This window comes from Eremothecium gossypii, chromosome V (genome assembly GCF_000091025.4).
Source record: "Eremothecium gossypii ATCC 10895 chromosome V, complete sequence".
Classification (NCBI taxonomy): domain Eukaryota; kingdom Fungi; phylum Ascomycota; class Saccharomycetes; order Saccharomycetales; family Saccharomycetaceae; genus Eremothecium; species Eremothecium gossypii.
Window position 1 is genome coordinate 558,167 of NC_005786.2, and position 27,695 is coordinate 585,861.

A 27,695-nucleotide genomic window follows, 5' to 3' on the forward strand; every position below is an offset into this window, starting at 1 on the left:
GAAGTCCGTCACAGTAATGACGGAGTAATCGAGGAAAAACCTGGGCCGACGTAGTGGGAGGTAGGCACCCGGGTGGGGTAGCGGCCTCACGAAAGTGATGATCGAGCATCTCGGAATATCTGTCGCAGTCTAGATATTATCCGGGGCTGCGGATGGGGAAGACTGTGCCGAAAGGGCCTCAAACAGCCCTGCACAGCGGTCCTTCACGGCAACGGAACATGGGGGGGTGGGCGCCGCGGTGGGTTCAGACGCGCCATCGGCTGGCGCGGTTGCGTCCACAACACGACGCGCGTGCTCTTCCTCGGCCGCGGTGTAGTCTTCCCAGCTACGCAGCGTATCTGTGCACCGCGCGATAACTGCAGCCCGCGCGCGGTCGCCAAGCCCGCGGAGATAGAGCCGCAGCAGAGGATCGTAGGCGGAGGGTAAAGCGTCGATATCATGCAGATGCTTAATCAGCCAATTCTGCTTCTGTTTGCTGAACTTCCACGATGGAGCGACGACTGCTTCTTCGGCGGACGGGCGAGCGTCCACATACGCAGCAACCGCCGGCTGCTGCAGCAGCGCGGCAGGCAGGGGCTCGTCGGGGACTTTCTCTAAATAGAAGTCCAGCAGGTAGCGTAGCTGGTCGCGCAGGACTGTAGCCGTGCGCTGCTTGCGCTCAGAACTGGGGAGTTTTTCACGCTTCGCAGGCTTGCGGATACGTTGCGCGGGGTCAGCGGCGCGGTGCTGGCCGCGCGGCCGGCCGGTTGCCAGGTGCGTGGTTACGTTGAGGGCATCCTCCTCATCCGTGCTGAGCTGTTGCTGCTGCTGACGGATCTGAATTCTCTTCCAGGCTGGGACATGCGACATGGTGCGATGCGATGAGGGTGGTGAGCAGAGGGCCAGACGGTGAAAAAAAAATCTGCCGTGTGCAGGGTTCTCTCCTCTGCACACCACTCGGTGGGGCCGACCACAACAGCCCTGGACAGAACACACTGGCCGGGACACGTAGTGGGCCCGAGAGCAACACACACGAGTTTGAGTTGGCCGCGCAGCTTCCACTGGCGGTCGATATAGAAATGTGTGCACATAGCGCGCGTCTACGCGTGCTCGTAGCAGACTTTGACGAGACCATCACGGTGCGCGACACGCTGGCGCTGCTCGCGACACTCGGGCGGCGCGGCGCGCCACCGTTCGACGCGTTCGCGCGTGCGTACGCCGCGGCGCCCGCGCCTGTGCGCGGGCCCGCGCCCAGCCTTCTGCAGCGCGAGCTGCAGTTCCAGCGTGCTGTCGCCGCGCGCGAGCAGGCGAGCCTCCGCGCGCTGGAGGCCTGTGGCTACTTCCGCGGCGTGCCCGTCGCGCGCGTGCACCAGCTGCCGGGGCGCGCGCTGGCGCGACCGGGTTTCTACGCGGCCTGCGCGCTGTTCGCGGCTACGCACGTGCTGTCGCTCGGCTGGAGCCGCGAGTACATCGCGCGCGTCAGCCGCGTGCCGCCCGCGCAGATCCGCTGCAACGCGCTGGAGCGCGCGGGCGCGCGGTATACCGGGCGCTTCACGCGCGGTGTGGTGACGGGCTACGACAAGTACGTAATACTGGGCCACCTCGTCGCGGCCGTGGGCGGCGCAGACGTCTGGTACGTGGGCGACAGCGAGAGCGATCTGCCCTGCGTGCTGCGCCCCGACGTCACGGGCGTGTTGATCTACACCAGCGACGCGCAGCTGCAACGCCTGGCCGCGCTGCTGGGAGCACGTGCACCGAGCGGCGCCTGGCGTCACGTGCAGCTGCTCCACGGCGTCTGGTGCGTCAGGGACTGGGGGGCTTTGGCCGCGCTGGTGCAGCAAAGCGACCGTTCCACCACGACCGTTTAAACTAGTTCTACACCATGTTCAAGGATCATAGCTTTGTATTCCTGCCCAATGGCAGCACGCCGCGGGCGCGCATCGTGGCCCAAGTCCTGCGGCGCCACGGCGGGTCCCTGCAAGAGGGGGCGGGCGACAGCCCCATCACATACCTAGTCCCGGACCAGTATCTGACGGCGACAGGGGAGGTCAAGAATAGAGAGCTGTTTGAGCTTGAGGAGCAGCGGCCGGGCACCTGGCGCAAGGGAGCAGTGCGGCTGTCGTGGGTTTCAGACTGCGTCAAGGCCGGACAATTGCTGAACAAGGAAAATTACGCTGTAAAGCCGCCCCAACGTGCGGAAGGCAAACGGCTAGGCAAAAGGCGGCGTGAGTCGGAGCATTCTGCTGCTGCAGCAGCTGCTCGGCCCGCGACGCCGTTGGAAGGCAATGCCAAGGTGGCCTGTGCGCTGCAACAGTTGGCAGAAAGGTGCCGGCTGCAGGGGGAGGCGTTCCGCAATAGGGCGTACCTCCTGGCCCGTGAGGCGGTATTGGAGCTGCCGTACAGCATCCAAACGTATGAGCAGGCGCGATCGCTGCCAAACGTCGGGGACGGGATCGCGCAGAAGATCGCGCTGCTGGCGGCGGGCGGTAGCGTGCCTGGGCTGGAGCTGGAGCTGACGCCGGATGAGCGGATCGTGCGCTACTTCGCGGCGTGTCACGACGTGGGGCCGGGGCGCGCGCAGCAGTGGCGCGCGCTTGGGTTTGAGTCCTTTGCGGACGTGCTGCGCGCGTCGCCACAGTGGCGGCTGCCGTGGGCGATGTTGTACGGGATGAGGTTCTACGAGGACTGGCAGCTGCGGATCCCGCGCGACGAGGTGGGCGAGCACGCGGCCGTTCTCGAGCAGTGCGCTCCTGCGGGGATGAGCGTGGTCATTGCGGGCTCGTATAGCCGCGGCAGCACCACGTGCGGAGACATCGACGTCGTGCTGTACCGCGAGGGCTGCGACGACCCCGAGGTGCTGGCGGACGACCTCACAGCGCTGGTGCAGCGACTGGTGAGCATCGGCTACGTGGAGTGCCCGCTGCATCTCAGCAAACGGCTGCAGCCACTTTTTGACCCCGCAGTGCATTCCCTGGCCCGCGGGCTCGGAGTGAGTGTTTCTGGGCGGCTAAGCGAGAAGGACACACTGGCACGGTTCTACAGCGGAGTACGACTGCCCGGAAAGGCGCCGGTTCCGCCGGGGGCGCCTGCGATCCCGTATGTGGCTCAAGACCGCGAGCTATTTGCGCCGCACGCCAGCGGTTCCGCGCGGCCGTGCCGCCGACTCGACCTACTGACGTGCAAGTGGAGCGAGCGCGGCGCATGCCTGTTGTACTTCATCGGCAACGACACTTTCAACAAGGCTCTGCGGACGCGGGCCTCCGCGCAGGGCATGACGCTGAATCAGCACGGCCTGTTTGACAAGTCGAGCGGCGCGTGCGTCGAGAGCGCGGACGAGTACCGCATCATGGAGCTGCTCGGGTTCCCGCGGCTGGAGCCCACGGACGAGCAGCGCAACAGGCGCATATAGTAGTTTCTCAACTTTCCATTACGTGCGTATATAGTTTATTATCTATTCAAGCCGGCAGGCGCGCGGACGCATCTACTGCTTGCTGGACAAGAAGGTGACACCTGGTAGGTCCTTACCCTCCAATAGCTCTAGGGAGGCACCACCACCGGTGGACACATGGGAGATCTTCTCGACCACACCGTACTTCTTGGCCACGGTAGCGGTGTCACCACCGCCGATGATGACGGTGCTGCCAGCCTCGGAGGCCTTGACAGCGGCCGCAAGCATGGCCTGGGTACCCTCGGAGAACTTTGGAATCTCAAAGACACCTGGTGGGCCGTTCCACACGATGGTCTTCGCGCTCGCGATGGTCTCGCTGAACAGCTTTCTGGACTCAGGACCACAGTCTAGACCCTCCCAGCCGGATGGAATGCCCTCGGAGGCAGAGACAATCTTGGTGTTGGCGTCCTGGGAGAAGTCGTCGCCGATCACGAAGTCCACAGGCAACACGATCTTGACGCCGTTCTTCTTGGCCTTCTCCGCTAGCTTAGGAACGATCTCGGCACCCGCCTTGTCGTAGATGGAGTTACCGATCTCCATGTTCTCAAGCACCTTCTTGAAGGTGAAGGCCATGCCACCGCCGATCACAATCGAGTCGACCTTGTCCAACAAGTTGTCGATCAACTGGATCTTGTCGGCAACCTTGGCACCGCCCAGGATCGCCAAGAAGGGTCTCGTAGGGTTCTCCAACGCCTTGCTGAAGTACTCCAGCTCGCGCGACAACAAGAAGCCGCCGGCCCTCTCAGGCAGCTCGAAGCCGACCATCGAGGAGTGCGCTCTGTGCGCGGTGCCGAAGGCGTCGTTGACGTAGACGTCCGCGAGCGACATGAGGCCCTGGCGGAACTTCTGCACGTCCTCCGCAGACGCCTTGACCTTCTCGCCGTCCACCTTGCGCGAGCCCTCCTCCTCGATGTGGAACCGCAGGTTCTCAAGCAGGAACACGGACCCCGCAGCCGCGCCGTTGACCGCAGCGGTCACGTGCTCGCCCACGCAGTCGTCCAGGAAGTTCACCTTCTGGCCCAGCAGCTTCTCCAGCTCCGCGGCCACCGGCGCCAACGAGTACTTCTCGTTGCGCTCGCCGTTGGGCCGCCCTAGGTGCGACGCCAACACCACCGCCTTGGGGCCCTGCTCCAACACGTACTTGATCGTGGGTAGCGCGGCCACAATGCGCTGGTTCGACGTGATCGTCTTCCCGTCTAGCGGCACGTTGAAGTCCACGCGGATGAACACGCGTTTGCCCGCAAGGCTCAGGTCCTTGACTGTTAGCTTAGAGGATAGCGACATTTTTCCTGTGTGTGCGTGCTGTGAAGATCTGCGACACTCTGTGAACACGCCGTACAGCAAGCACGCCATCCAGAGCAGACCCCACGACCGGCCCATCCTTTATACTCGCTTTTTTCGCCCCCAGAAAAATCCTCGTGCACGTTGCTCGCTCAATTGCGTGCCGGCCTGCGCTTATTGCATCATTGCCCTGCCTTGCTCGCCCCACGGTACCCGTAGGGAGCCCGCCTGGCCTGTGCTCGCCAACTGGAAATTCTTCCTCGTTCTCTGGTGAGCCCCGGCGTCATGCTACGGAAAAAGCCAGGGGAGAAGCCGGCTTCCACAGAACAGGAAGCTGGCAGTCGCACGTGACGAGCTCGTACTAAGCAGCGGCGTTCTGGACGGCTTGTTGGCAGATACGGGCAAGCGCAAGGATGGAGACGGAGATGGAGAGCGCGCTGCGGTGCGTGATGCGCTATCGCGAGCAGGAGGATGTAGATCTTCGGTACATGGCGGTGCGGGAGCTGTGCGGCGAACTGCGAAACCGGCAGGACCACGTGCTGCAGGGGCTGGACGGGCTGCCCGGGACGCTCAAGGCGGTGACGCATGAGGTGATCGTGCGGTCCCTGGACGACCAGTCGGAGGTGCAGGGCATGGTGTGCCGGGAGCTGCTGGCGGGGATCGGCGACTGCGCGGTGCCGTACGTAGTGGCGCAGCTGGTGGGCGAGCTCGGCGGCAGCGGCCAGGGGCGGCGGTGGGAGGTGGTGCTGCAGTACCTTAGGGCGGTGCTCGGGGGCGGCGGGCGGCGAGCACGTGACGTGGATGAGGGGGACGTTGCGGCGTACGTGCGGGCGCTGGCGCGGGAGCGCGAGCCGTCGGCGCTGTGGCACCGGGTGCTAGCGGCGCTGTGCAGCGGGGGCACGGTGCAGAGCGACGAGCTGGTGGACGCGGTGTACGCGGAGGCGAGGCGGGCCGGGAGCGCGGACGCGCGCGGCGCGGTGGTGGCGGTGGTAGGCGGCGTGGGCGGCGCGCGCGCGGCGCGGGTGCTGGCGCGGTGTGAGGATGCGGAGCTGCTGGAGCAGGTCGCGCGGGCGCACGCGCTGAAGTTTGGGCGCGTGTGGCCGGCGGTGGTGCGGCGGTGGGCGGTGGGCGAGCTGGGCAGCGGGCCGGCGGGGTTCCGACTGGTGCGGCACCTGTGTGTGCTGATGCTGCGCGCGGACGCGGAGCTGCTGCGCGCGGTGTGCGCGCGCTGCGCGGAAGCGCTGGCAACCGCGGCTAGCTGGCACGCGGAGCCGACCGTCGGCGGGGGAGCCGCGGAGGATGATGCGGACGATCTGCAGCTATCGGACGAGGGCAGCGAGCTGATGCTGAGCGAGGACGAGGACCAGGGCGCGGCGCGACAGCGCGACTGCGTGCAGCTGGGCGCGGCCGCGGTGGCGCTGCTGGGCGCGCTGCCGGCGCTGCCGGCCGAGACGGTGCAGGCGGTGCAACGGCTGCCGGCGCCGTTTGCAGCGGAGCTGCAGCCGCAGCTGGTGGCACTGACGGCGCGGCACGCGGCGTTCGTGGACTGGACGATCCGGCAGTTCGGGGACGTTGCGCAGGAGGCGTTGCCAGCGCTCTCGCCGGCGCAGGCCGCAGAGCTGGCGGCGGCGCGGCCCGAGCGGAGCCGGTTCCTGGCGCCCGGCGACGGCATCCCCGCGGAGCTGCGGGCGGCGGTGTACGCCCATGCAAACTCCGGCTCCGTGCCGACCGAGCTGTTGCAGCAGTGGCAGAACAGGCGCGTCGCGTCGAAGCCGTATGTCGACAGCACTCTGCGGCTGGTCGCCGACCTGTTGGCGCTGGACTCCGTGTCGCTGAACGTCCACCAGTGGTGCATTGAGATGCTGGCCTGGGTGGGCGACGAGTACGCGTTCTACCGCGCGACCGTGATCCCACTCATGATCCCGCCGCTCAAGCCCCCGAAGCGCTTCGTCCACGTCATGCAGGTCGGCACCATGAAGCAACGCGAGGACGAGTCTACGCACATCCGCGCGCTGGTGGCGCGGGCTCTGCTCTCGTGGCTGGAGGACGCCGCTGTCTCGTGGGACTACAACCAGGTCACGCACCTGCTGGAGTTGCTGAAGTACCCGCTGCGCGATGTGCCGCTCAAGGGGATCTCCCTTGAGATTCTGGACATGGCGGTCGAGCGCTACGGCGGTCTCCTCGCGCACTACGACGCCGAGCTTGTCCAGAGCGTCATAGACCAGGCATCTGTACAGTACCCAGCGGAAACCGCGCACCTAGCTGCGCGCTTTGCCCTCATCGCCAGTAGTTTGTGACGCCGCGTTGCGGCTGTCCGGCACAGGCCCTCTTAGCCACGTTTCTGTTCTCGTCGGGGGGACCAGGTGTTGTGCACCAGTTCGGACCTGCCGCAACTACGACGGACACAGATACTATATTTCCCCTCGCCACCAACTTACTTTCGCAGATGCCGCCACCCCAGGCGTGCTACATCCGCCTCTCCCACACAGAAAGCAGGAACGCTAACCATGTCGGCCCCCAGCGAGGACTTTACCTGCCTAGACGAGCCACCGGCGCCACAGAGCACCCCATTGGCTTGCGTCTCCCAGTTCTCGCGGTTCCCCACCAGCCACTACCGGGACGAGCTTTTGTCACGCGACAGATCTACGGCCGCTGGTCTTCCCAAGTCATCCGTGGCTAGTGGCGCGGATCACCCCCAGGCGATCGAGAACATGGTGCAACCGCGGGCGTCTCCTCGACGGCTACAAGACTTGCTCCGCTCTGCCAGCGCAGACGCCCTTGTGGCGGAAGAGCATGAAAACGAGTCGCACACCCAGCAACAAGCTCAAGACTCCCTGACCGGACGCGACCGGCCTCTGTTGAAAAGACGGCCCTCGCTATATGAAGACTTCAAGAAGAATGTTTATCAACGATTGCACATGTTCAGTAAATAATGGCCTGATTCAGGATGCTGGGCTTGACCGCAGCACCTCTGGCTGCTTACTGAAGCCGAATGTCCAGAGGTGCCTTCGCTCGGTCTCCCGTCGCTACTTCCGGGATCGCTGACCCCACAACCGGTTTACATAAATATATAAAGATCCACTAGCTGAAAGCATGCCGGTTGAGAGCCCCGGAATGTCAGAGTAGCTGTAGTGGAGCCATGGAAATCAAAAGTTTGAAGAAGGCGGACACCATTTTTGACTCGTATGTCGAGCTCGCGCTGTGCGCGGAGTCATCGGTGTTCCATTGGATATATCTGCGCGACAATTGCACCTGCACGGAGTGCTTCCACGACGCAACGGTTCAGCGGACGCTAGATACCTTCGACGAGCTGCCATGGAAAGTGTGTCGGCAGTCATACTCCGCAGAGGCTCCCAAAGAGGCCGAGTTTGAGATCCGAGAGGGCAAGCTTCGGGTGAGATGGCCGGACGAGCACGTAAGCGAATTCTCGGAGGACTGGCTGCGTCGCCATAGCTACCAGCCTCCGTTGTCGACGAAGCCCAAGGCGCTTTCATTGCCTGCGAAGTCGCACTGGGACCGCGCGGAGTTTAATAAGCTGCTCGGCGACGGCGCGCACTTCTGCACCCGATATGACAACCTGCCCAGCGAGTTGCCCACCGTGCTCCGGGAGATATACGAGTTTGGGTTCACGTTTGTGCGGAATGTGCCCGTAAGCATTGAGGCCACCAAGACGGTTTCCGAGTTGATCTCGATAATAAGGCCCACGCACTACGACACCGGGGTATGGGAGTTCACGTCGGACCTTGCCAAGCACGACACCGCCTACACGACGGTCGGCATCAGCATGCACACGGACGGAAACTACTGGCACGAGCTTCCCGGGTTGCAGCTGTTTCACCTGCTGGAGCATTCGGGTGGAGAGGGCGGTGAGACCCAGATAGTGGACGTCGCGAAGGTCGTCGACCAGCTGCGCGAGCTCGCGGCGCAGGACGAGTCTTGGCGCACGACCTACAAGGTCTTGACCGAGCATCCCCTGGCATTCCACCAGTCGGGCGAGCTTGACAGCGTGTTCTACCAGGCGGATTACCCAACGCTGACCCTCGATGCTACAGGTGAGCTGGAACAGTGTCGGTGGAACACAAGCGATCGGATCTCGCAGGCACCACTGGCGCCTGGCTCGCCATACACTGTTCCCCAGGTTTACCAGGCTCTATTCCGCCTCGATTCCTTGATAAAAGATGAGAAGAACTACGTGCAGTTCAAAATGCAGCCGGGAACCATCTTCATATTTGATAATTGGAGAGTCTTGCATGCGCGGACTTCCTTCACTGGCTGCAGACGACTATGTGGTTCCTACTTGACCAGGGACGACTTTTTGGCCAGGTTCCGCTCCATTGTATTCGACAGAGAAGCCATCAAAGATGAGATATATCAGTAAATTGATCTTATATTCTAATGAATTATGTCTATGATATATAACCTTGTATCTTGACAATGCTATGACACCTACAATATAGTCACGTGACTGAAGATTTCTTAGAAAACTTTCTTGATGCCTGCAGTAATATGGGTTGTGTGCATTATTAGTACAGGCGGAACCGACAGCGTCCAGAGATACTACAAATCATGTTTCTCCTTAGAAGGAGTACAAGTGTTGTCTCACGACAATTACTGGCGCCGGGACGGCATGCCTGGGCTCCGATACAGCCTGTAGCATGGACAGCTAGCCGGCAGTATGCGAAACGACCAAAGAAAGCAAAATTAAAGCGCCCGAAGGCCAAGTTGAAGCCTCTTACCTTTCCAATCCCGCCCTATATCTCGGCGAATAATCTGGCTAATCTCTTGAAGATGAACATCAACACGCTTATTGGTGATTTAAAGAAGCTTGGGTTTGAAAAGGCCAAGGCGGACTACATTATTTCCAGAGACTACATCGAGCTAATATTGGAGGAGTATAGCTACCAACTGCCCTCCGGCAGGGAAATTGTCACTCCGGAGAACGTTTACGATGAATTGAAGCAGCCTGCAGACCCGAAGGCCCTGAAGGACCGGCCACCTGTTGTGACGATTATGGGTCACGTTGATCACGGCAAAACCACCATATTGGACTATCTGCGGAAGTCGAGCATCGTTTCGCAGGAGTTTGGTGGCATTACACAACACATTGGTGCGTTCCAGGTTGTCACACCTGTTTCGAAGCGGAAGATCACGTTTTTGGATACGCCCGGGCACGAAGCATTTTTGAAGATGAGGGAACGGGGCGCGAATATTACCGATATCGTTGTCTTGGTAGTATCTGCCGAAGACTCAATTAAACCCCAGACCATTGAAGCGATTAAGCATGTCAAAAAATCAGGGAATGAGCTGATTGTCGCCATAACCAAGGTGGACAAACTCCGGTCGGCAAAAGAAAAGGAAACTGTGATCAACAAAATAATGAATGATTTGCTACAGCATGAAATACATGCTGAAGATCTGGGTGGAAACGTGCCAGTCATCCCGATTAGTGCGAAGTCGGGAGAGAATATGGATCTACTGGAGGAGAATATTATCTTGGTTAGCGATGGCATGGAATTGCAGGCTGAGGTAGGGAAAAATACCCTAGTAGAAGGTTGGATCTTGGAAAGTGAAGTCCAGAAAACACTGGGGAACGTTAGTACAGTTCTAATAAAGAAGGGAATCATACGCAAGGGTGCTGTATTGCTGTCTGGGAACACTTATTGTAAGGTAAGGAATTTGATCGGCGAAAATGGTGCTTCGGTCGCAATGGCGACTCCTGCACAGGCTGTTGAAGTCACTGGTTGGAAGCAGCTGCCAATGGCAGGCGACCAAGTTATCCAAGTAGACTCTGAGGCTATTGCGAAAAAATACGTTGGCAAGCGTTTACACCTGATCGAGCTAGAAAAAGAAGCCAGTACTGTAGACAAAATGAATGAAGCAAGGGCCCTAGTACATGAAACACCAACTGATTTGGGTACCGATGACACTGAACCAGAACCAGTTGTCCCTGAGGGTCCCCGGAGTGTAAATTTCATTGTCAAGGCTGATTTCTACGGTTCCTTGGAAGCTATCACAGAAAGTATATCGCACCTAGGCAACGACGAAGTGATATGTAAAGTCGTCGAAGCATCAGTGGGGATCCCAACCATCAATGATTTAAGTTTGGCGCGGATAACGGATAGTGTCATTCTCTGTTTCAATCTAGGTAACTTGCCAGGAGATGTTCTAAACAACAAAGAAAAGATAGAAATACGGCAGTACACTGTCATCTACAAGCTAATTGAGGATGTAACTGAGCGCTTGACCGAAAATTTGGAGCCTATCTATGAGGATAAGGTAATAGCAACCGCAGACATCAAAGAAATATTCATGTTCGATTTGAAACACAAAGTGATTCGCATTGCTGGTTGCAAAGTGAACAATGGTAAACTCACTAGAAACTCATTGGTTAAGATCACACGTGGTCCAGAAGAAAAGGTCATTTTTGATGGCAAACTGGCGACCTTAAAGCAGGGCAAAGAGGCAGCGAAAGAGGTAACCAAAGGAAATGAATGTGGTGTCACATTCGATGATTTTGAAGATTATTTAGCAGGCGATAAAATATTGGTTTATGAAAAAGTCAAAGTTCCTAGATATTTGTAAATAAATAGAGTAGAATCATGTACATACTACCCACCACAAGGCACTGTTTCTTTTAGGAAGCATCAGTACCCGATTTCGATACCATAGACCAACATAGTATCGTCAACATCAACGAACACGGTACTCCCACTAGGACCTTGGCTCCCACTGCACCCTAACACACTCGCTCACATATCCAACCCCGTTTTCATCGAAGTCTGGAATGTAGTTTTCAATATCTGTGAAAACCATAATAGTACCCCAATCCATGCCACTTTCAATAGAAACTTCTTCTTCCAAGTCCAATATCATCTTTGGCATTAGTTGCAACTCAAAGATGCGAGCCGACGAAGGGTTGTATGATGGACGTGGGACTAGGTCTTCGAAATTGTTAGGTGCTTGCGCATAATATAAAGGTTTACCGCCATAATCGTAGCGTAGGACTTGGTAGGGATTGTAACCCACTATCTCCTGGAATTTTTGGAACACATCGTCATCCAAGAACTTCGCCAACTTTTCGGTGCGCGGATCTAACTTCACCGGATTAGACTCCAATTCATCAGTTTCGGGCGCAACTTCAAATGCTGTTTTATCAATTTTTAGATTCTTAGGCAACTGAAGGTGGTCTGGAGTTCTGTTCTTAAAGGACTCCTCCTCTACAAAAAGGAAAAATCCGGGGAAAGCTTTGCTAGCCTCAAAGACCTTGTCTGGCTGGGCTTCATGTAATTTTCGTAGCGTACTAGGCTTTAGCTCCCGTTTGTTGCTGTCGTCTCGCGAGGTAGCATCGACGGCGGAAAACGGGTTAGCGGCTTCCGAAGCAAAGGGATTCCCACCTGCAGCAGATATACTAAAAGGATTAGCAGAAGAATTCTTAGACCCTGTCCCATGTTCTGAACCCACCCCGAAAGGATTTAGCTGAAAATCTCTCCCGGGCGAAGCAATGTCCATCTTTGCGCTTAGGTCATTAGGAGCATCCTTTCTTCTAACACCTCTGATCGAAATTACAGAGTTCCCCTTCCGTGGGCACGCCGTGCAGTAAAATACATAGATCACTCTGTCGTCATCTGCGTTTATACATTCCGTTGTGCTGAGCTTGATTCCCTTCCGCTGGCATATCGTTGTTGTCTGCTCGGGGTCTAAAGGTGCAAATGCCTGCAGCAGCAACTTAAGGTTCTTTCCGGACTTACAGGCACCACACCGAAGCAGTTCTTCCTTAGGCACAGAGTCCTCGGCTAACCACACCGGCTCTCCGCCGATGAACGTATCTTCAATTGTCACCTCGTCGGACTCTTTGATCGAAGTATCCACAATACCGAGATATACGGCGCCTGGTTGAGACCCGTAGTCACTCTCATTATCAGATGCATGCTCTTCGACGTTCGACATGACTGGATGGAAGCCTCTCGTGCGTTGAAGTTCTTTAAGGTTGATGTGCATCTATGCTACTTCTAGAGCGATGCCCATTACAATACAAACTAAGGCTACAAAACATCCATACACCTCGCATAACTCCAATTGGCTAAAAATGGCTACAACCTTTCACCGGGCCTCATTACTGGGGGCTACACGACATGGCAAGAGCGTTGAACTCCACTACGGAATTTACCCGCCATATACTATGTCAATGCTGTACTAAAATTGGGAGTTATTCCCTGTGTGTTTCTCCAAGATCGCTGTCTTCTTTTGCAAGCTAATGAGACGCTCTCTAAGTATTATTATAGTAAATCCGCGATTCGGTTTGATGAAGTACCACAGTTGATTAAGCGCAAGTGGTTTAGTGGTAAAATCCATCGTTGCCATCGATGGGCCCCCGGTTCGATTCCGGGCTTGCGCAATTTTTGCTTCTTCTAAGTCTGTGAAAAGTTTTCTATCGTGATGATGAGGAAAGGAGCCTTTAAAGATTTAGTTTTTGGTAGAGTAGTATTACTACCTCTTCATCGGAATAGGTCGCATAAATGTCAGCTAATATCAGTGCGCAAGTTCGCAGGGCTACTTCCGGGGTGGACAGTGTCGTCACAGACTATGTTACCGGATATTTCAATCACTTGTCGAATGCGACGTTCGATGCAGTGCTGGCGAAGCGCCTGGACCTCGAGCAGGAGATCTTCTTTATAACAGAGCTGCTGATAGATGCCGGAGCAGATAAAGAGAAAATCTCCAAGCTTGTTACAGAGGTTAAAGCCCAATTGCTTGAACAGTTGAAGCAGAACGAGGCGAAAGTGGAGCTTACCGGAGATACTTCAAAGCGGTTGCTGGATATCAATGTGCTTCAAAATCACAACAGCAAGACGAATATCAACTCTTCACTTGCCATGCTAGGTGTTACAGGTGATATAGAACATACCGGCAGAAAGATGGAAACCAGAGTCGACCTGAAGAAACTGAAGAAGGCCGAAGAGAAGATCGCGAAGAAGGTTGCAAAGAGAAACAACAAGTTTGTTAAATATGAGGCGTCGAAGTTGATTAATGGCGCGAAGGAAGAGGACTACGATTCTTTCTACATGAAGATTAACCCGTTGGACTTTGGTTCAGGTGCAGGCAAGTCGAAGGATATCAAGATTGATACATTTGATCTATACGTGGGCGATGGCCAGCGTATTCTGTCTGACGCTCAGCTAACACTATCTTATGGGCGTAGATACGGTTTGGTTGGTCAGAATGGTATCGGTAAATCTACACTACTGAGGGCGCTTTCTAGGAGAGAATTGAATGTTCCAAAGCACATCTCCATTCTTCATGTTGAACAGGAACTGAGAGGTGACGATACAAAGGTTTTACAGAGCGTGCTAGATGCCGATGTGTGGAGAAAGCAATTATTGAGCGAAGAACTCAAAATTAATGAAAGGCTACAAGACATCGATAAACTAAGGGCCGAATTTGATGAGGATAGTCTGGAGGTCAAGAAGCTGGACAATGAGCGCGATGACTTAGAATCGCACTTACAACAGATCGCCGAAAAGTTAGCAGATATGGAATCAGACAAAGCCGAGGCTAGAGCCGCCAGTATATTGTACGGTCTTGGTTTCAGCACAGAGGCTCAACAAAAACCCACAAACTCCTTCTCGGGTGGTTGGAGAATGAGACTTTCGCTTGCAAGAGCATTGTTTTGTCAGCCTGATCTTCTGCTACTGGATGAACCTTCCAATATGTTGGACGTGCCATCTATTGCTTATTTGGCTGAGTATTTGAAAACTTATCCTGCGACAGTATTGGTTGTTTCCCACGATAGATCATTCCTGAATGAAGTCGCCACTGATATAATCTACCAGCATAACGAAAGACTCGACTACTACAGAGGTCAAGATTTCGATTCCTTCTACGCAACCAAGGAGGAAAGACGTAAAAATGCACAGAGGGAGTACGATAACCAGATGGCGTACAGGAAGCATCTGCAAGAATTTATCGACAAGTATAGGTATAACGCGGCGAAGTCCCAGGAAGCCCAGTCTAGGATCAAGAAACTTGAGAAATTACCAGTGTTAGAACCACCAGAGGAGGAGAAGTCGATCACTTTCAAGTTTGCTGATTGCGAGAAACTATCACCTCCAATTATTCAGTTGCAGGATGTTTCCTTCGGTTACGACGAAAGCCAACTGCTACTAAAGGATGTGAATCTGGATGTGCAGATGGATTCTAGAATCGCTTTGGTTGGTGCCAATGGTTGTGGTAAGACTACTTTGTTGAAGGTTATGATGGAACAACTACGGCCAATAACGGGTCACGTTTCTAGAAACCCTAGGTTGAGGATCGGCTACTTTACACAACACCATATCGATTCCATGGATCTGAATGCTTCTGCGGTGGATTGGATGTCAAAAACGTTCCCAGGTAAGACAGATGAAGAGTATAGACGTCATCTCGGTGCATTTGGTATAACTGGTTCGCTTGGCTTGCAAAAGATGCAATTGCTTTCGGGAGGTCAAAAATCCAGAGTTGCATTTGCCGCGTTATGTTTGAACAGTCCGCATATTTTAATTCTTGACGAACCGTCGAATCACTTGGATACAGCTGGTTTGGATGCTCTTGTTCAAGCTCTAAAGAACTTCTCTGGTGGTGTTTTAATGGTTTCGCATGATATTTCTGTGATTGACAGCGTCTGTGATGAAATATGGGTTTCTGAGTCAGGTACGGTGAAGAGGTTTGACGGTAACATTCATGATTACAAGAAATACATTCTAGAAGCAGCGGATGCTGCCGGTGTTGTTAAAAGACACTAAGCTAAGTAACTATTAGATAAGCGACCAATATACGTTTATTAAATACATAACTCTTCTTCCATGGTGATTGGTTGACTCACTTTAGCAGCAACTGCGCCTTACGTTTACTAGTTACAGGGTCAAGGACCGACTTGACTTCTACCTCCACCTTATCAAACACATGAACGGTTCTGGTCTTGCCTGTCTTGTCTTTGAAGTTGAGTGTGTATTCTTCCTCCACGAACTCGGCACTGGAAAAGTCATCCGTCAGGTTTTCCAGCAAAATCATTCCTTCGACTCCAAACTTGGGGACCAACACTGCGACACCGTTGTTGAATACTTTGATAACATAACCAGTCTCGACAGAATGGTTGTTCCTCATTACCTGCCCAACGTAGTATTCAATGCTTGCACGACCAGCAAACTGTGCATTTCTATGCCTTCTATTGATATTCTTGCAAATCATTTCCATCTTTTGTTTATCCCTGTGCGTCAAGTCCAATGGTTCATATCCAATCGCCCCTGCTAACTGTCTATGAACAACAACATCACAGTACCGTCTGATTGGCGATGTAAAATGCGTATAAATGTCCACCGCAAGACCATAATGATGGAAATCAGAGTAAGAGAATGCACCAGAATAGAAATACTGCGCAGCCATCATGCACCTAGTGGACATAATGCGGACCAAGGTGTTGAAGTACGGGTCTTCTGGATCTATGCAACGATCCAAGGAGTCCGCTAGTGCCTTGGAAGATTCAAGAGATATAGCCATCTTCTTTCTAACTTGTAGCATTTCATTTAGCGCTTCGAAATTTGTAGAAGGAGGAGCCGCGTGTCTTCTTAACATAGCAGTTTGAGGGAAAGCATCGTTGATCTTTCTTGCTACGGAGATATTAGCAAGTAACATGAACTCTTCAACCAGCGAATTCGTAGCAAGCAGCTTTTTAATCTCCACCTCATTTGGATCCGATGTTTCGTTGTCCATATGGACCTTGACCTCAGGAGACGCTAGGTTCAACGCACCTGCATCCAATCTCTTCTGCTTCAACTTTTTGGACAGTTCTAGCAATGCACGCATCCCATTAGTTAGTTCATCATTCTGATTAACATCGTCAATACGTAGCTGCGCGGCTTCATAGGAGAACGCTTCTCTGGATCTAATGACCGACTTTGTGAAGTCTACGTTGACGATATTGGCATCCGCGTCGAGCTCCCAAAGGACAGAAAACGCAAATCTGTCAACATAGGGCTTTAGAGAGCACAAGTCCGTACCCAAAAGCATAGGAAGCATATCAATACGTTTGTTGACCAGGTAGACAGACGTTGCTCTAGAAGCACCTTCGGTATCCAACGCAGTTCCCGGCTTGACAAAATGCGTAACATCGGCAATGTGGACACCGACCTCCCAGTTTCCATTTGGAAGACGTTTAGCATGTAGCGCATCATCTATATCCACACATCCTGGGGGATCGATAGAACAAATTAACTTGTCCCGCAAATCTCTGCGCTTCGGCAGCAGCGGGTCTTTGGAGATGGCTTCCGGATCACTCAAATCAGCAGGTGCCCTCCAATCATGGCCCTCTGCAGGTAGACACTCCAGCACCTTCTTTGAGAATGGTCTATATTCAACGTCGTGTTCTAGCAGTAGTGCTTCGGTCTCGGCCTCGACAGACTCGACTTCCCCAAGCTCACGCACAAAGTGACCAAGTGGGTATTTGTAAGTCGCTGGCCAGCTATCTATAGCGACAACAATCCGCTTATTCAACAACTCCTTTGCACGCCGAGTGCGTATTCTGATCTTCGGTAGGCATTTGTCCATGAGAATGACAAAAACATTTTGCGTGCTAGAGTCTTGTAGATCTAACGTATTGGTAGCAATCTGGCCAACATACTGTCTCCATGAACGCCTTGTGATTGCCACCACCCTGGCCGTGGGTTGCACCTTTGTCGTCTTCTGCGCGTTGATAGCATCTTGCGCCAACAAACGCCGCTGCTTGTCGGAGATGACAGTCACCTCATGGTTCTCCTCATCGCTGTCTGGGTTGTCGTTCACATCAAAGTGCTCGGAGTCCATGGTCACCATGGAAGGCGCCTTCCACTCGGACTGCGGCAGCAGTTCAAGCACAACTTGGTCCCCATTGAACGCCCTGTTGAGGTTCTTGAGTCCGCGGACTAGAACAGGCTTGCTGAAGTTCGGTATCGAGACTGTGCCCTCCAGAAAGTTGTATTCCGATATCTGGACCACACCCTGGTACAGAGAGCCGTTTTTGAGCCCACCCATGAGCCGGCCCGTCGCGTAGTACTCGGGGTACGTAAAGCCCGCCCTGGCCATATCGTCACGACCCACAGCAGGCGGCTCCAGGTTGGGCACTGCGTCCCTAATCTCGTCCGCATTGGGCAGCGACTCCACATACTCCGTGAGTGACTGCGCCTCCAGGCCCGCGCCCACCGCACGTGCCAGATTCTCGCGGTCGTTGGTCACAAGGACCGCCACAATGCCCCGCTCGCGCAGGTGCTCGCTGTACCACTCAACGGTGCGCCGAATTGCCCGGTCGTTACGATCGTTGACGCTCTCATCCGCCGCCCGCGCGACGTATGTGCTTTCGCAAAACTCGTTGTGGAACACTGCAAACCGCTTCGTCTCGTCACTGTCGCGGCACAGCGTCCGAAGCCGCATATAAACCGGGTACGACTGGTTCCGCACCTCCTCCAACACCACCTGCGGCACCACCACGTCCGTGAAGCACTTCTGGTTTTCCAGCAGGTCGATCGCCTGCAGCACAATGTTCGTGTCTACCACCACGTACCGCCCGCCGCTCGGCTCTGTAGAGAGCACAAACCGCGGCAGCTCGTTCTGCGCGTCAGGAGCCACCACTGCAGGGCACGCCGTGCATGCCTGCGACAGACACGGAATGTCGTTGCGCAGATAGTGCTCCCGCACCACCTTGGTCGCGCCGCCGTTGCGCGAGCGCACAAACACCTTCTGCGTCACACTCAGTCCCTCAGATAGGCGCTTTCTACCTGTCGTCATGCTCTGTCCCTGTGCTTTTACGGTTGAATGCCTATAGTTCTGCACCTCATCTCTCATTTCCGCTCTCTTCGCTACAAAATTTACTTCCGTATGCCACGATGCGATGCTTTCCCGGGACTTACGAGAGGCAAATCAGGTGCTCGAACGTATCTTTCTCGTCTGTCGCTCGCTATCCCTCGACTGCGGCAGGCCTATCTTCGCAGGCACGGCCTCGAGGCTCGAGCACCTCGAGCCTCGAAAAAACCCAGACAAACCTTGAAGAAAAATTAGAGACTATATTAGTAGAGGACCGTTTGAGAGTTACAATGCTGGACACGGACGTACGAGGCAAGATGACACATCAAAAGGACGTCGAAAAGGCGGCCAGTGAACTGTCGGATACCTCAGCTGTGCAGCGAGTGTTAAAAAAACGGAGCAGTGTGCTCGAGGAATCTCGACTGTTGGAAGAGAGCAAGACAAATAAGCGAGGTTTAGTGCGCAGATGCATCGACTCGTTCAAACCGCCCGTGGATGGGTCGTTCGACCCGGATAATCTGAAGCGGACGCTTAAGTCGCGGCACTTGATCATGATTGCGATCGGGGGCTCGATTGGGACCGGGCTGTTCATTGGGTCGGGTAAAGCACTGGCAACGGGCGGGCCGCTTGCCGTGCTGATTGGGTGGACGCTGGCGGGGACGCAGATGGTGGGGACGATACACGGGCTGGGAGAGGTCACGGTGCGGTTTCCGGTTGTGGGGGCCTTTGCCAACTACTCGACACGGTTTCTGGACCCGAGCGTGAGCTTCGTGGTGTCCTCCATTTACGTGCTGCAGTGGTTCTTCGTGCTGCCGCTGGAGATCATTGCCAGTGCCATCACGATGGAGTTCTGGACGACGTCGGTGGACCCGGTGGTGTGGGTAGCGGTCTTCTACACGCTGATCATCTCGATTAACCTGTTCGGCGTGCGCGGGTTCGGCGAGGCGGAGTTTGTGTTCTCGGTGATCAAGATTGTGACCATATGTGGGTTCATCATCCTGTGCCTGGTGCTGATCCTGGGCGGCGGCCCGACGCACGAGTTCATCGGCGCGCGGTACTGGCACGACCCGGGCGCCCTGGCGAACGGCTTCAAGGGCGTGGCTGCCGTGATGGTGACAGCGTCCTACTCGCTGGGTGGCTCTGAGATGACATGTCTCGCATCCGGCGAGACCGATCCAAAGGAGATTCCGCACGCTATCAAACAGATATTCTGGCGCATCATCTTCTTCTTCCTGGTTTCGCTGACCCTGGTGGGCTTCCTCGTGCCGTACACGAACGACCAGCTGCTGGGGGGCTCCAACGTCAACAACTCGCCTTTTGTGATTGCAATCAAGATGCACAACATCCGCGTGCTGCCGCACATAATCAATGGTGTGATCCTGGTCAGCATCCTCAGCGTCGGGAATTCGTGCATCTTTGCGTCCAGTAGGACGCTGTGCTCCATGGCACACCAGGGCCTGCTGCCCCGCATATTCGGCTACGTTGATCGCGCCGGCAGGCCTCTGACAGGCATCCTGACCAACTCGCTTTTCGGTCTTTTGGCCTTCCTGGTGAAGTCCAGCTCTACGGGCACCGTTTTCACTTGGCTCATGGCCGTGGCCGGGCTGGCCACCGCTGTCGTCTGGCTCAGCATTAACGTTTCTCACATCCGCTTCCGTCTTGCCATGAAGGCCCAGGGAAAGTCTCTCGACGAGCTGGAGTTTGTGAGCGCCGTCGGCATGTGGGGCTCCGTATACTCCGGTGTCATGAACGTTGTCGTCCTGGTTGCGCAGTTCTACGTCTCCTTATGGCCTATCGAGGGCTGGAAAGACCCACGCGGGCGCACGGAGGCCTTCTTCCAGAACTACCTCTGCGCCCTGATCCTGCTGTTCATGTTTGTCGCCCACAAGATCTACTACCGCTCTACGACCGGCCAGTGGTGGAAGATCCTGCCGCTCGCAGAAATTGACCTAGAAAGTGGCAGAAAGAACATAGACATCGAGGTGGTGAAGCACGAGGTCGCTGCTCGGAAAAAGTACATCAGCGAGCAGCGCTGGTACATTAGATACTACCATTACTGGTGCTAGTGTGTCCTTTCCGGCCAAAATAAAACTAATATGCATGTATATAGGTGTCTCGGCACCACGCAGATATATAATACTTTCCATCTATTAATCAAATACCATCTTCCGCTTGCGAGAAGCCCGTCGCCAGCTGCCAGATAGTCGTTGATGATGATGTTCGATGCTCTAGTTTTGCCACCCTTCGCTATAAAAGGATACGATAGTTAGTGCGAGGTTTAAAGCAAATACAAACACCTGCGAGGCTTTTTGGTTATTTATCATCCAGCAGTGATAATGGGTGATTTTGAATGTATGTTATGCATGGATTTGGAGATCAGGCGCGGTCGGTTTTTTTGCAAAATGGCTGACGCACGGTGCGACGACTCAGTGACTAACGGTTTTTGTTGACGTAAAGTTAGCATCAAGCATGCGGGTAAAGTACTTCCGATCAAGCTGCCAGCGGGGTCGACCGGAGCAGACCTGCGCAAGGCGGTGGAGGAGCTGGTGCAGATCCCTGCAGATCGGCAGAAATACATGGTGAAGGGGGGCCTGGGCGACGAGACGGCCGTTGCAGATGTGGTGAAGCCGGGCTCCAGCGTGCTGCTGCTCGGGACGCCAGACAAGGACATGGTTGTGAAGCCGAGGACCGCGGAGAAGTTCATCGAGGATCTGGGCGCGGACGCGCAGAGCGGGCAGCTGAGCAGGGTGCCGATGGGCATCGTCAACATGGGCAACACATGCTACATGAACGCCACGCTGCAGGGCCTATACGGGATCGTCCCGCTCCGCGAGCAGATACTTGCATTTGACGACAAGAAGGCGACGGCCGAGGGCATGGACCTGTATCACGTCCAGTTGATACGGGAGATCCAGGCGACTTTCAGAAAGCTGCGCGACAAGAAGGGCGAGGCCATCACCCCGATGTTGCTACTGGAGATACTGCGCCGGGTGTTTCCGCAGTTCTCGGAGATGGACAGGCAAGGCGGGTTCTACAAGCAGCAGGACGCCGAGGAGCTGTTCACACAGCTGTTCCATACCATGCAGACGGTCTTTGGCGAGGAGCTCATCGACAGATTCAAAATTGGTTTTAAGACCACCATCAAAGATACAATGAACGAAGGCGACGTGACCGAGAAGACCGAGGACGACCTGAAGCTGCGGTGCCACATCACGGGCGCCACCAACTTCATGAAGGCGGGGATCAAGGAGTCCCTGAAGGAGACAATCGAGAAGCGCTCCGACGTCACGGGCGCGTCCTCCACGTACAGCGTGGAGAAGAAGATCACGAAGCTACCCGAGTACCTCACGGTGCAGTACGTGAGGTTCTTCTGGAAGAAGTCGACCGGCAAGAAGTCCAAAATCCTGCGCAAGGTGCAGTTCCCCTTCCAGTTGGATGTGGCAGACCTCTTGACACCGGAGTACGCCCAAACGAAGATCCAGGTGCGCGAGGCGTTCCGCGAGGTCGACAAGGAAAGGGCAGAGTCGATCCGCGAACGCAAGCGGTCGAAGTTCAACCCGGCCCCCGCCGAGGGTGGCTCGACCCCCGCTGAGGCAGCAGAGATCGCGCGCTCGCTGGAGGAAAGCACGCGCGAGAAGTGGGCCCGGGCGTTCGCAGCGAAGACGCCGGCGGACCTGGGCCGCGGCGAGAACCCCTCCTGCGTCTACGACCTGATCGGCGTGATCACCCACCAGGGCGCCAACTCCGAGTCAGGCCACTACCAGGCCTTCATGAGAGACGAATTCGACGACGACAAGTGGTATAAGTTTAACGATGACAAGGTCACTGCCATCGAAAAAGAGAAAATAGAGTCCCTGGCCGGCGGCGGCGAAAGCGATAGCGCGCTGATCCTCATCTACAAAGGCTTTGGCTTGTGAGCCGTCGGAAATGACGTACCGCCCGCGCCGGCGGCCCGCGGCCACCGCACTGACAAGTCTTTAGATAATTACTGAGCTCGCTCTACATCTATACATCCTATATAGCGTGTCTATATATCTGCGCGCAACCCCTGTAACTTCCGTGCTGGTGCCGCGCTGCTCACAGCGCCACCTTTTTGAACTGCTGGATCTCCTCGTAGCAGTTCAGCGGCCGCCCCTCGTTCGCGGCAAGGCACCGCGCCACCTGGCCGCGCGCGTCTGCCACCTCCTTGTTTGCCTTCGGCTTCGTCCGCGTCTCCAGCTGCGCCAGCCGCTCGGTCAGCGAGGCCACCTTCTGTTGGACCGCCGAGGACGACAGCTCCTGCTCGTCCGCCGCGCTGTCCTTCAGCAACGCGCTGTTCAGCTTCACCTCGAATTTTTTCAGCGTCTCCTCCTCGCGCTGCGCGTACCGCTGCGCAACCTTCTCCTCCAGGAACTTGTCGTTCAGTTGCTGTCTTGTAAAGTCTGTCTCCTTGGTGCTCACCAGCTGGCTGAGCAGCCCGGGCGAGATATTGACCGGGCTCGAGGGTGTGAACACCTTGGTCTCCGTAGGCTGCCGCGAAAAGAACCCCATCCCACTATGCTGCGCTGTGCTGCGAGGCGTCCCGTGTAGTAGTCTCAACCCTCTTTCAACTATCCCGCGCCCAGCCATAGGGGAAATTTTTTGGCCTGAAAACCCGGCACCTTGCGCTGATTGGGTAAGCGCAGCCCGCCGCCCGATCGCCGCCGAGCCAGCGCGCCCTGCCCGCTGACCAGCGCGTCCCGCATACTGCCCAGCGCGCCCCGCCTGCCGCTCAGCGCGCCTGCAGCCCGCGCGCATGTCTCGCGCGTGTCACGTGACACACCGGCCCTGGCCGGCGCTGGGCGGCCGCGAGTCTCCCCGCTGGCGGTGCTGCCGCCAGTCACGTGGCTGGCCCTGTCCTGCCCCGCGCTGCGAGTCTCCCCGCTGGTCGGTGCCTGTGGCGCTGGCTGGCTGGCTGCCGCCGGGTCCGCGGACCCGGTCACGTGCCCAGCACATTCCAGACGCACGAAACTCTGCGGGCCAGTGTACCCAAGTAGGCAGAAGCCACCTGCCAGCTGCGTAGCTGGCCTTTTGGCAGCTGGTGGTTCGACGGCCGCCTATTCGTCGCGGGCGTGCTCGACGTAAAGGTTTCTTTTTTTGTGAGCTTGTCTTATCTTTCCTTCTTCATGCGCAGGCTCGGCGTACACTAAAGTACATATGTTGCATAAGGTGTACGCTGCAGAGGCGTCGTTGATGAACCTTTCAGAGCGTGCAGAATAAAAAAATAGTTTCGCTCGTCGGAGGTTAATAACTAGCCAGAAGAGCATTGTGTTGGCAGAGTTATTCGGGACTCTCAACAGTGTTTGTGGAGTGGACAGTGTCTAATCGAGGGCTGTGGCAGAATACACACCAGGCAGAGCGCGGGCAGCGATACGAGACAAGATGGGATTCAGGTTTGGGCTCTCGGGGCTGATATGGTTGGCACAGACGGCGGCGCTTGCGTTTCTTGTGGTGAGCTGCATCACGGCGCCAGTGGTGTCGGACCTTGGGTTGGCGGACGCGGACGGGGTGCAGTACGGCGTGTTCGGGTACTGCATACAGGACCGGGGCTGTTCGCCGGTGTCCGCGAGCTACGGGCCGGAGCGGGTGTTCAGCGGGACGCAGTGGGCGATGGGACAGGACATGCGGCGGGTGCTCGGGCGGATCCTCGTGGTAGCACCTGTGGCCGCGGGGCTCACGCTGCTGGCGGTGGTCTCGAACTTCGTGTCGCAGTTCTCCGGCGTGCACCGGCACGCCGGGATTTTCGTGAGCAACCTGCTCTGGACGATCCTCGCGTTTTTCAGCTCGGCGTTGTTGTGCATAGTGGTGTGGCTTCTGTTCTGGCCGCACCTCACGTGGTGCGCGTACGTGTTGCTAGCTGCGGCGGTGATCCACCTCTTCTGTGTGCCGTTGACGTTCCTGGCGCACTCGCAGGTGTGCCAGGACAGCGATGACGAGTCCCTGCACGGCGCGCTCTCGTCGCAGAAGCTGATGAAGCGCGAGGATGACTACGCCAACAGCTTCAACATGAACGAGTTGCACAAGACGGCTATTGACTCCGACGTGAAGCAGCCGGGCTACTACAAGGTAGCGCCCGTCACCACGGGCGACGTGACTGACTCGACCAAAACCGACTATACCGATATCTACGGGTCCCAGCAGGCACCGCCTCCTCAGCCGTACTTGCGCTCCACGCCTCAGAACAGAAACAGCTATGTGGCCACGGAGCCGCAGACCACGTCTGCGGGGGGGAATGGAGAGGAATCCGGCAAATGGGAGCAGCCGACCTTGGCGCCCTACCCAATGACCGGAGGCTTTTCCGCGCAAGGGTATAACCGGCCGTCTGGCCCTCCGATCCCGCCCTACCCCTCCACCGGCAGCACGAAAGATCGGACTGCGAACTACGACAGGGAGCGCCATGACGCGCGCTCAGGAATGGGGCCTACCGGCGATCCCTCCTACTACCCCGCGGGGATGGAGGGCGTTCAGCAACCTTACTCTGCGATAAATGACGCTTCCAAGAACGGTATTCCTGCGGGCAGTACGGGCGACCACGCCAAAAACAAACTCCCGTATGCCACTTCTACCACGGCTCGCAACGCCGATCCGTCTGCAAGTGGAGTGCGGGGCCCCTATGCGGAGGGTCTTCCAACGGCCTCTTCTTCCAACTACGAGGTTACTCAGCTCTCTTCAGGAAGGATCACAGCGCGGCCGGCACAATCGCCCGCCTATCCCTCATCGGCCGGGGAACCAGTAAAACAGCAACCATATCCGCGACAATCTAGAAACTTGGATTATCCAAACCAACAAGACTTTGATGATGAGGAGTTTGTGAGGCAAAATACGGTCGACCCCGAAGAAAGACCGCCGATAGAGGAAGACGATGGTATCAAGGATGACGACTCGGACTTTACTTCGGTATCTCAGAGAGGTATCAACCCAAATTACTACACCATTGCTGGCAAGCAAGCACCTTACCCACAGACTTTCTCTGCTCCGTTGCCGCATAATCAGGCAATCTATCCGGACCAGCCATATGCTGGTCCTCCACCACCAGATGCTTACCAGACAAGTAATAGTCTGGGCATGAGCCGGCAGGGAGCACACCAGCAGTATGTGTCGCAGGGCTACACGCCGCAACCGCAGGGCTACCAGGCTTCGGGGTACTATTCCGCTCCGTCAACCAGTCAGCCGCGCGCGCCAGACACTTCAGATATGCTCCTCCAGAATAACCCTGACTTTATGATAGGTGGGGCGGCTTCCAATAAGGCCGCCAGGTTCGGTGGGCCCGGTCAAAGAGTGCAGCAGAGTGCAGGATCTACCACAGCCCCTGCCACTTTGTATAAACCAGCATACAAGAAGCGGATGCAGAAGTCGAAAGGAATGGTGGCCGCCTCGTTAAGCAGAGATAGCCCCTACGGCGGCAGATAGGCCTGCCCCCGTGACCTCTCCCGTTGCCAACTTTATGCGCGTTAGAGGGTTCCCTAGAGGAGTGCCACTCACAAAACTCTACGCCGGTTCCTTAATGGACATCTGCATATTGAAATCTGGACTTTTAGCAAAATATAAACCATCTTTGGCCGATTGACTTGGTTATCCGCTTAGGGCCTGCCAATTAACTATGGCGTGTATTACTTTAACATTTTCCATCTATTCATTTCGATATTCCCCCACAACCGGCTCTCTCCGACCACTGCAAGCAGTGCAGTTTCTTAGCCCAATGTCTTGTGTTGTTCTGTGTTGTTATACTTTAATTCTCTGCCTACTATGGGACAGCAGGACAATCTACAATCCCCGTATGCTGCCTTCGTAGAGGCCGCTCCACATATGTAACCAATCTCCAGACTTTATAAACGCTCTACACCTACATGAATTTGCTATCAATTGCGGTCCTCGGCTGGGCGGTCCTCTGGTCTGGCGCCTGCTCCCTTGTCGGGCGTGCCGCTGCTGCGAGGCTTCAACAGGACAACAAAAAAAAAGAACACCACCAAAAGGGACAGCAGCATGATCACCTTGCACTTCTGCGTGCGTTTCTGGTAGCCCACGGCCTGGTCCAGCTCCCGCTGCGCCTGCTTGAGGTCTATGTTCGTGTTTTCCAGGTTGTAGTCTATCCGGTCCACCACGGTCCCCTGGTCGAGGATCAGCGTCTGCATCTCGCGGAAAATCGTGCTGACCTCCAGCACGCCCTTCGCCAGCTGCGTGATTTCCGCGTCCCGGTCCTCGAGGTACTGCGTCTCGCGCTGCTTCTGTCGCTGCTTCTGCAGCGTCTGCTGCGAATATGAGTCCAGCTCCTGCTGTGCCTCCCGCTCACCCTCCTCCTCCAGCAGCTGCAGCGTCTCCTGGTCGTTGGTCGCCGCGGGCAGCGGCTTGAAGTCGTCGTTGTTCAGGAACTTCAGGTAGTTGTTCTGCATCACCCGGAACCGGTGGCTCGCCGCCTGGATCTTCGCCGCGTACGCCCGGCAGCAGTTCTCCAGGATCGCCAGTTCGCCGCGCCCAAGCGCCCGCCCCTGGAACCGCTGCGCTTCACGCCCCGCCTGGAGCCGCTTGATCGCCTCGTAGCACCGCTGCAACCCCGCAATCGTCTTGAAGGACAGTGCCTCGATCTCCCGCTCGTCCGCCGTCTTATCCACGAATCCCGGCAGCGCGTTCTTGCGGTACAGCTTCGCCAGCGCCACCATGTGCACGTCGTTGCCCGCCAGCTCCGCGTCGATCCGCTGCACTTCCTCGAAGAACCCCGGCGGCAGTTGCGCCGCCTGCTTCTGCGCCATCTCCAGCATCGGGTGCGCCTCCTCCGCCGCCCCTATCTCGCCCACCGCCTCCACGTCCCCAGGCTCACCGCCCGCGCCCGGCCCCTGCTGCGAGCGCCAGTGCCGCTGATGCGGAAACGTCCGATGGTACGACAGGAACAGATTGGTGCGGTCGCGATACATTGGTGTCCCTGCGCCTAAAGCTACCTGCCAGCGTGCCGCAGCCAAATCCGCATCCCCCGGTCACGTGCCCACGCCCACGTGCCCCTCATAGCCCTACGCTTCCCTCGTTTTGGCAACAGTCCTCCCGGTAGCCAAGTTGGTTTAAGGCGCCAGACTGTAACGGATTTGTAATCTGGAGATCGGGTGTTCGACTCACCCCCGGGAGATTTTTTTTCTCGAGCCGCCAGCCTTTGTGCTAATTACTGGTAAACTTT

General features: G+C 56.3%; 16 protein-coding genes and 3 non-coding genes across 19 annotated transcripts; 13 read left to right on the forward strand and 6 right to left on the reverse strand.

Annotated features, from left to right (window-relative positions):
* Positions 1-129: 129 nt before the first annotated feature.
* On the reverse strand, positions 130-849 carry RBP95 (RNA-binding ribosome assembly factor RBP95; the record flags this gene model as incomplete). The annotated part of the gene is made up of 1 exon (NM_210174.2): positions 130-849. One exon carries the CDS (start codon positions 847-849, stop codon positions 130-132), a length of 720 nt encoding a protein of 239 aa, NP_984820.2.
* A 160-nt stretch (positions 850-1,009) lies between these two features.
* On the forward strand, positions 1,010-1,069 carry AGOS_AgSNR33. Its single transcript, NR_149376.1, has one exon. It is a non-coding gene; the product is annotated as an AgSNR33 (small nuclear RNA).
* Positions 1,070-1,367: 298 nt separating this feature from the next.
* On the forward strand, positions 1,368-1,847 carry CTO1 (Cto1p; the record flags this gene model as incomplete). The annotated part of the gene is made up of 1 exon (NM_210175.2): positions 1,368-1,847. One exon carries the CDS (start codon positions 1,368-1,370, stop codon positions 1,845-1,847), a length of 480 nt encoding a protein of 159 aa, NP_984821.2.
* A 14-nt stretch (positions 1,848-1,861) lies between these two features.
* POL4 (DNA-directed DNA polymerase IV) lies at positions 1,862-3,388 on the forward strand (the record flags this gene model as incomplete). Its single annotated transcript, NM_210176.1, has 1 exon — positions 1,862-3,388. One exon carries the CDS (start codon positions 1,862-1,864, stop codon positions 3,386-3,388), a length of 1,527 nt encoding a protein of 508 aa, NP_984822.1.
* A 72-nt stretch (positions 3,389-3,460) lies between these two features.
* Positions 3,461-4,807, reverse strand: PGK1 (phosphoglycerate kinase; the record flags this gene model as incomplete). The annotated part of the gene is made up of 1 exon (NM_210177.2): positions 3,461-4,807. One exon carries the CDS (start codon positions 4,805-4,807, stop codon positions 3,461-3,463), a length of 1,347 nt encoding a protein of 448 aa, NP_984823.2.
* Positions 4,808-5,121: 314 nt separating this feature from the next.
* Positions 5,122-7,005, forward strand: LAG2 (Lag2p; the record flags this gene model as incomplete). Its single annotated transcript, NM_001355318.1, has 1 exon — positions 5,122-7,005. The coding sequence occupies one exon, from the start codon at positions 5,122-5,124 to the stop codon at positions 7,003-7,005; it is 1,884 nt and encodes a 627-aa protein (NP_001342268.1).
* Positions 7,006-7,215: 210 nt separating this feature from the next.
* IGD1 (Igd1p) lies at positions 7,216-7,641 on the forward strand (the record flags this gene model as incomplete). The annotated part of the gene is made up of 1 exon (NM_210179.1): positions 7,216-7,641. One exon carries the CDS (start codon positions 7,216-7,218, stop codon positions 7,639-7,641), a length of 426 nt encoding a protein of 141 aa, NP_984825.1.
* Positions 7,642-7,847: 206 nt separating this feature from the next.
* AGOS_AEL035W (trimethyllysine dioxygenase) lies at positions 7,848-9,086 on the forward strand (the record flags this gene model as incomplete). Its single annotated transcript, NM_210180.2, has 1 exon — positions 7,848-9,086. One exon carries the CDS (start codon positions 7,848-7,850, stop codon positions 9,084-9,086), a length of 1,239 nt encoding a protein of 412 aa, NP_984826.2.
* A 188-nt stretch (positions 9,087-9,274) lies between these two features.
* Positions 9,275-11,290, forward strand: IFM1 (translation initiation factor 2; the record flags this gene model as incomplete). The annotated part of the gene is made up of 1 exon (NM_210181.1): positions 9,275-11,290. The coding sequence occupies one exon, from the start codon at positions 9,275-9,277 to the stop codon at positions 11,288-11,290; it is 2,016 nt and encodes a 671-aa protein (NP_984827.1).
* A 129-nt stretch (positions 11,291-11,419) lies between these two features.
* On the reverse strand, positions 11,420-12,706 carry TSR4 (small subunit rRNA maturation protein TSR4; the record flags this gene model as incomplete). Its single annotated transcript, NM_210182.2, has 1 exon — positions 11,420-12,706. The coding sequence occupies one exon, from the start codon at positions 12,704-12,706 to the stop codon at positions 11,420-11,422; it is 1,287 nt and encodes a 428-aa protein (NP_984828.2).
* Positions 12,707-13,032: 326 nt separating this feature from the next.
* AGOS_t0110 lies at positions 13,033-13,103 on the forward strand. The gene has a single exon. It is a non-coding gene; the product is annotated as a tRNA-Gly (tRNA).
* A 121-nt stretch (positions 13,104-13,224) lies between these two features.
* On the forward strand, positions 13,225-15,486 carry GCN20 (putative AAA family ATPase GCN20; the record flags this gene model as incomplete). The annotated part of the gene is made up of 1 exon (NM_210183.1): positions 13,225-15,486. The coding sequence occupies one exon, from the start codon at positions 13,225-13,227 to the stop codon at positions 15,484-15,486; it is 2,262 nt and encodes a 753-aa protein (NP_984829.1).
* Positions 15,487-15,562: 76 nt separating this feature from the next.
* On the reverse strand, positions 15,563-18,556 carry DIS3 (exosome catalytic subunit DIS3; the record flags this gene model as incomplete). Its single annotated transcript, NM_210184.1, has 1 exon — positions 15,563-18,556. One exon carries the CDS (start codon positions 18,554-18,556, stop codon positions 15,563-15,565), a length of 2,994 nt encoding a protein of 997 aa, NP_984830.1.
* A 275-nt stretch (positions 18,557-18,831) lies between these two features.
* On the forward strand, positions 18,832-20,580 carry TAT2 (aromatic amino acid transmembrane transporter TAT2; the record flags this gene model as incomplete). Its single annotated transcript, NM_210185.3, has 1 exon — positions 18,832-20,580. One exon carries the CDS (start codon positions 18,832-18,834, stop codon positions 20,578-20,580), a length of 1,749 nt encoding a protein of 582 aa, NP_984831.3.
* A 270-nt stretch (positions 20,581-20,850) lies between these two features.
* On the forward strand, positions 20,851-22,431 carry UBP6 (ubiquitin-specific protease UBP6; the record flags this gene model as incomplete). Its single annotated transcript, NM_210186.2, has 2 exons — positions 20,851-20,866; positions 20,972-22,431. The coding sequence occupies 2 exons, from the start codon at positions 20,851-20,853 to the stop codon at positions 22,429-22,431; spliced, it is 1,476 nt and encodes a 491-aa protein (NP_984832.2).
* Positions 22,432-22,591: 160 nt separating this feature from the next.
* On the reverse strand, positions 22,592-23,290 carry MIC19 (Mic19p; the record flags this gene model as incomplete). Its single annotated transcript, NM_210187.2, has 1 exon — positions 22,592-23,290. One exon carries the CDS (start codon positions 23,288-23,290, stop codon positions 22,592-22,594), a length of 699 nt encoding a protein of 232 aa, NP_984833.2.
* A 624-nt stretch (positions 23,291-23,914) lies between these two features.
* On the forward strand, positions 23,915-25,942 carry AGOS_AEL027W (AEL027Wp; the record flags this gene model as incomplete). The annotated part of the gene is made up of 1 exon (NM_210188.2): positions 23,915-25,942. The coding sequence occupies one exon, from the start codon at positions 23,915-23,917 to the stop codon at positions 25,940-25,942; it is 2,028 nt and encodes a 675-aa protein (NP_984834.2).
* Positions 25,943-26,391: 449 nt separating this feature from the next.
* TLG2 (t-SNARE syntaxin TLG2) lies at positions 26,392-27,441 on the reverse strand (the record flags this gene model as incomplete). Its single annotated transcript, NM_210189.2, has 1 exon — positions 26,392-27,441. The coding sequence occupies one exon, from the start codon at positions 27,439-27,441 to the stop codon at positions 26,392-26,394; it is 1,050 nt and encodes a 349-aa protein (NP_984835.2).
* Positions 27,442-27,562: 121 nt separating this feature from the next.
* On the forward strand, positions 27,563-27,647 carry AGOS_t0111. The gene is given in 2 exon segments: positions 27,563-27,601; positions 27,612-27,647. It is a non-coding gene; the product is annotated as a tRNA-Tyr (tRNA).
* Positions 27,648-27,695: the final 48 nt, after the last annotated feature.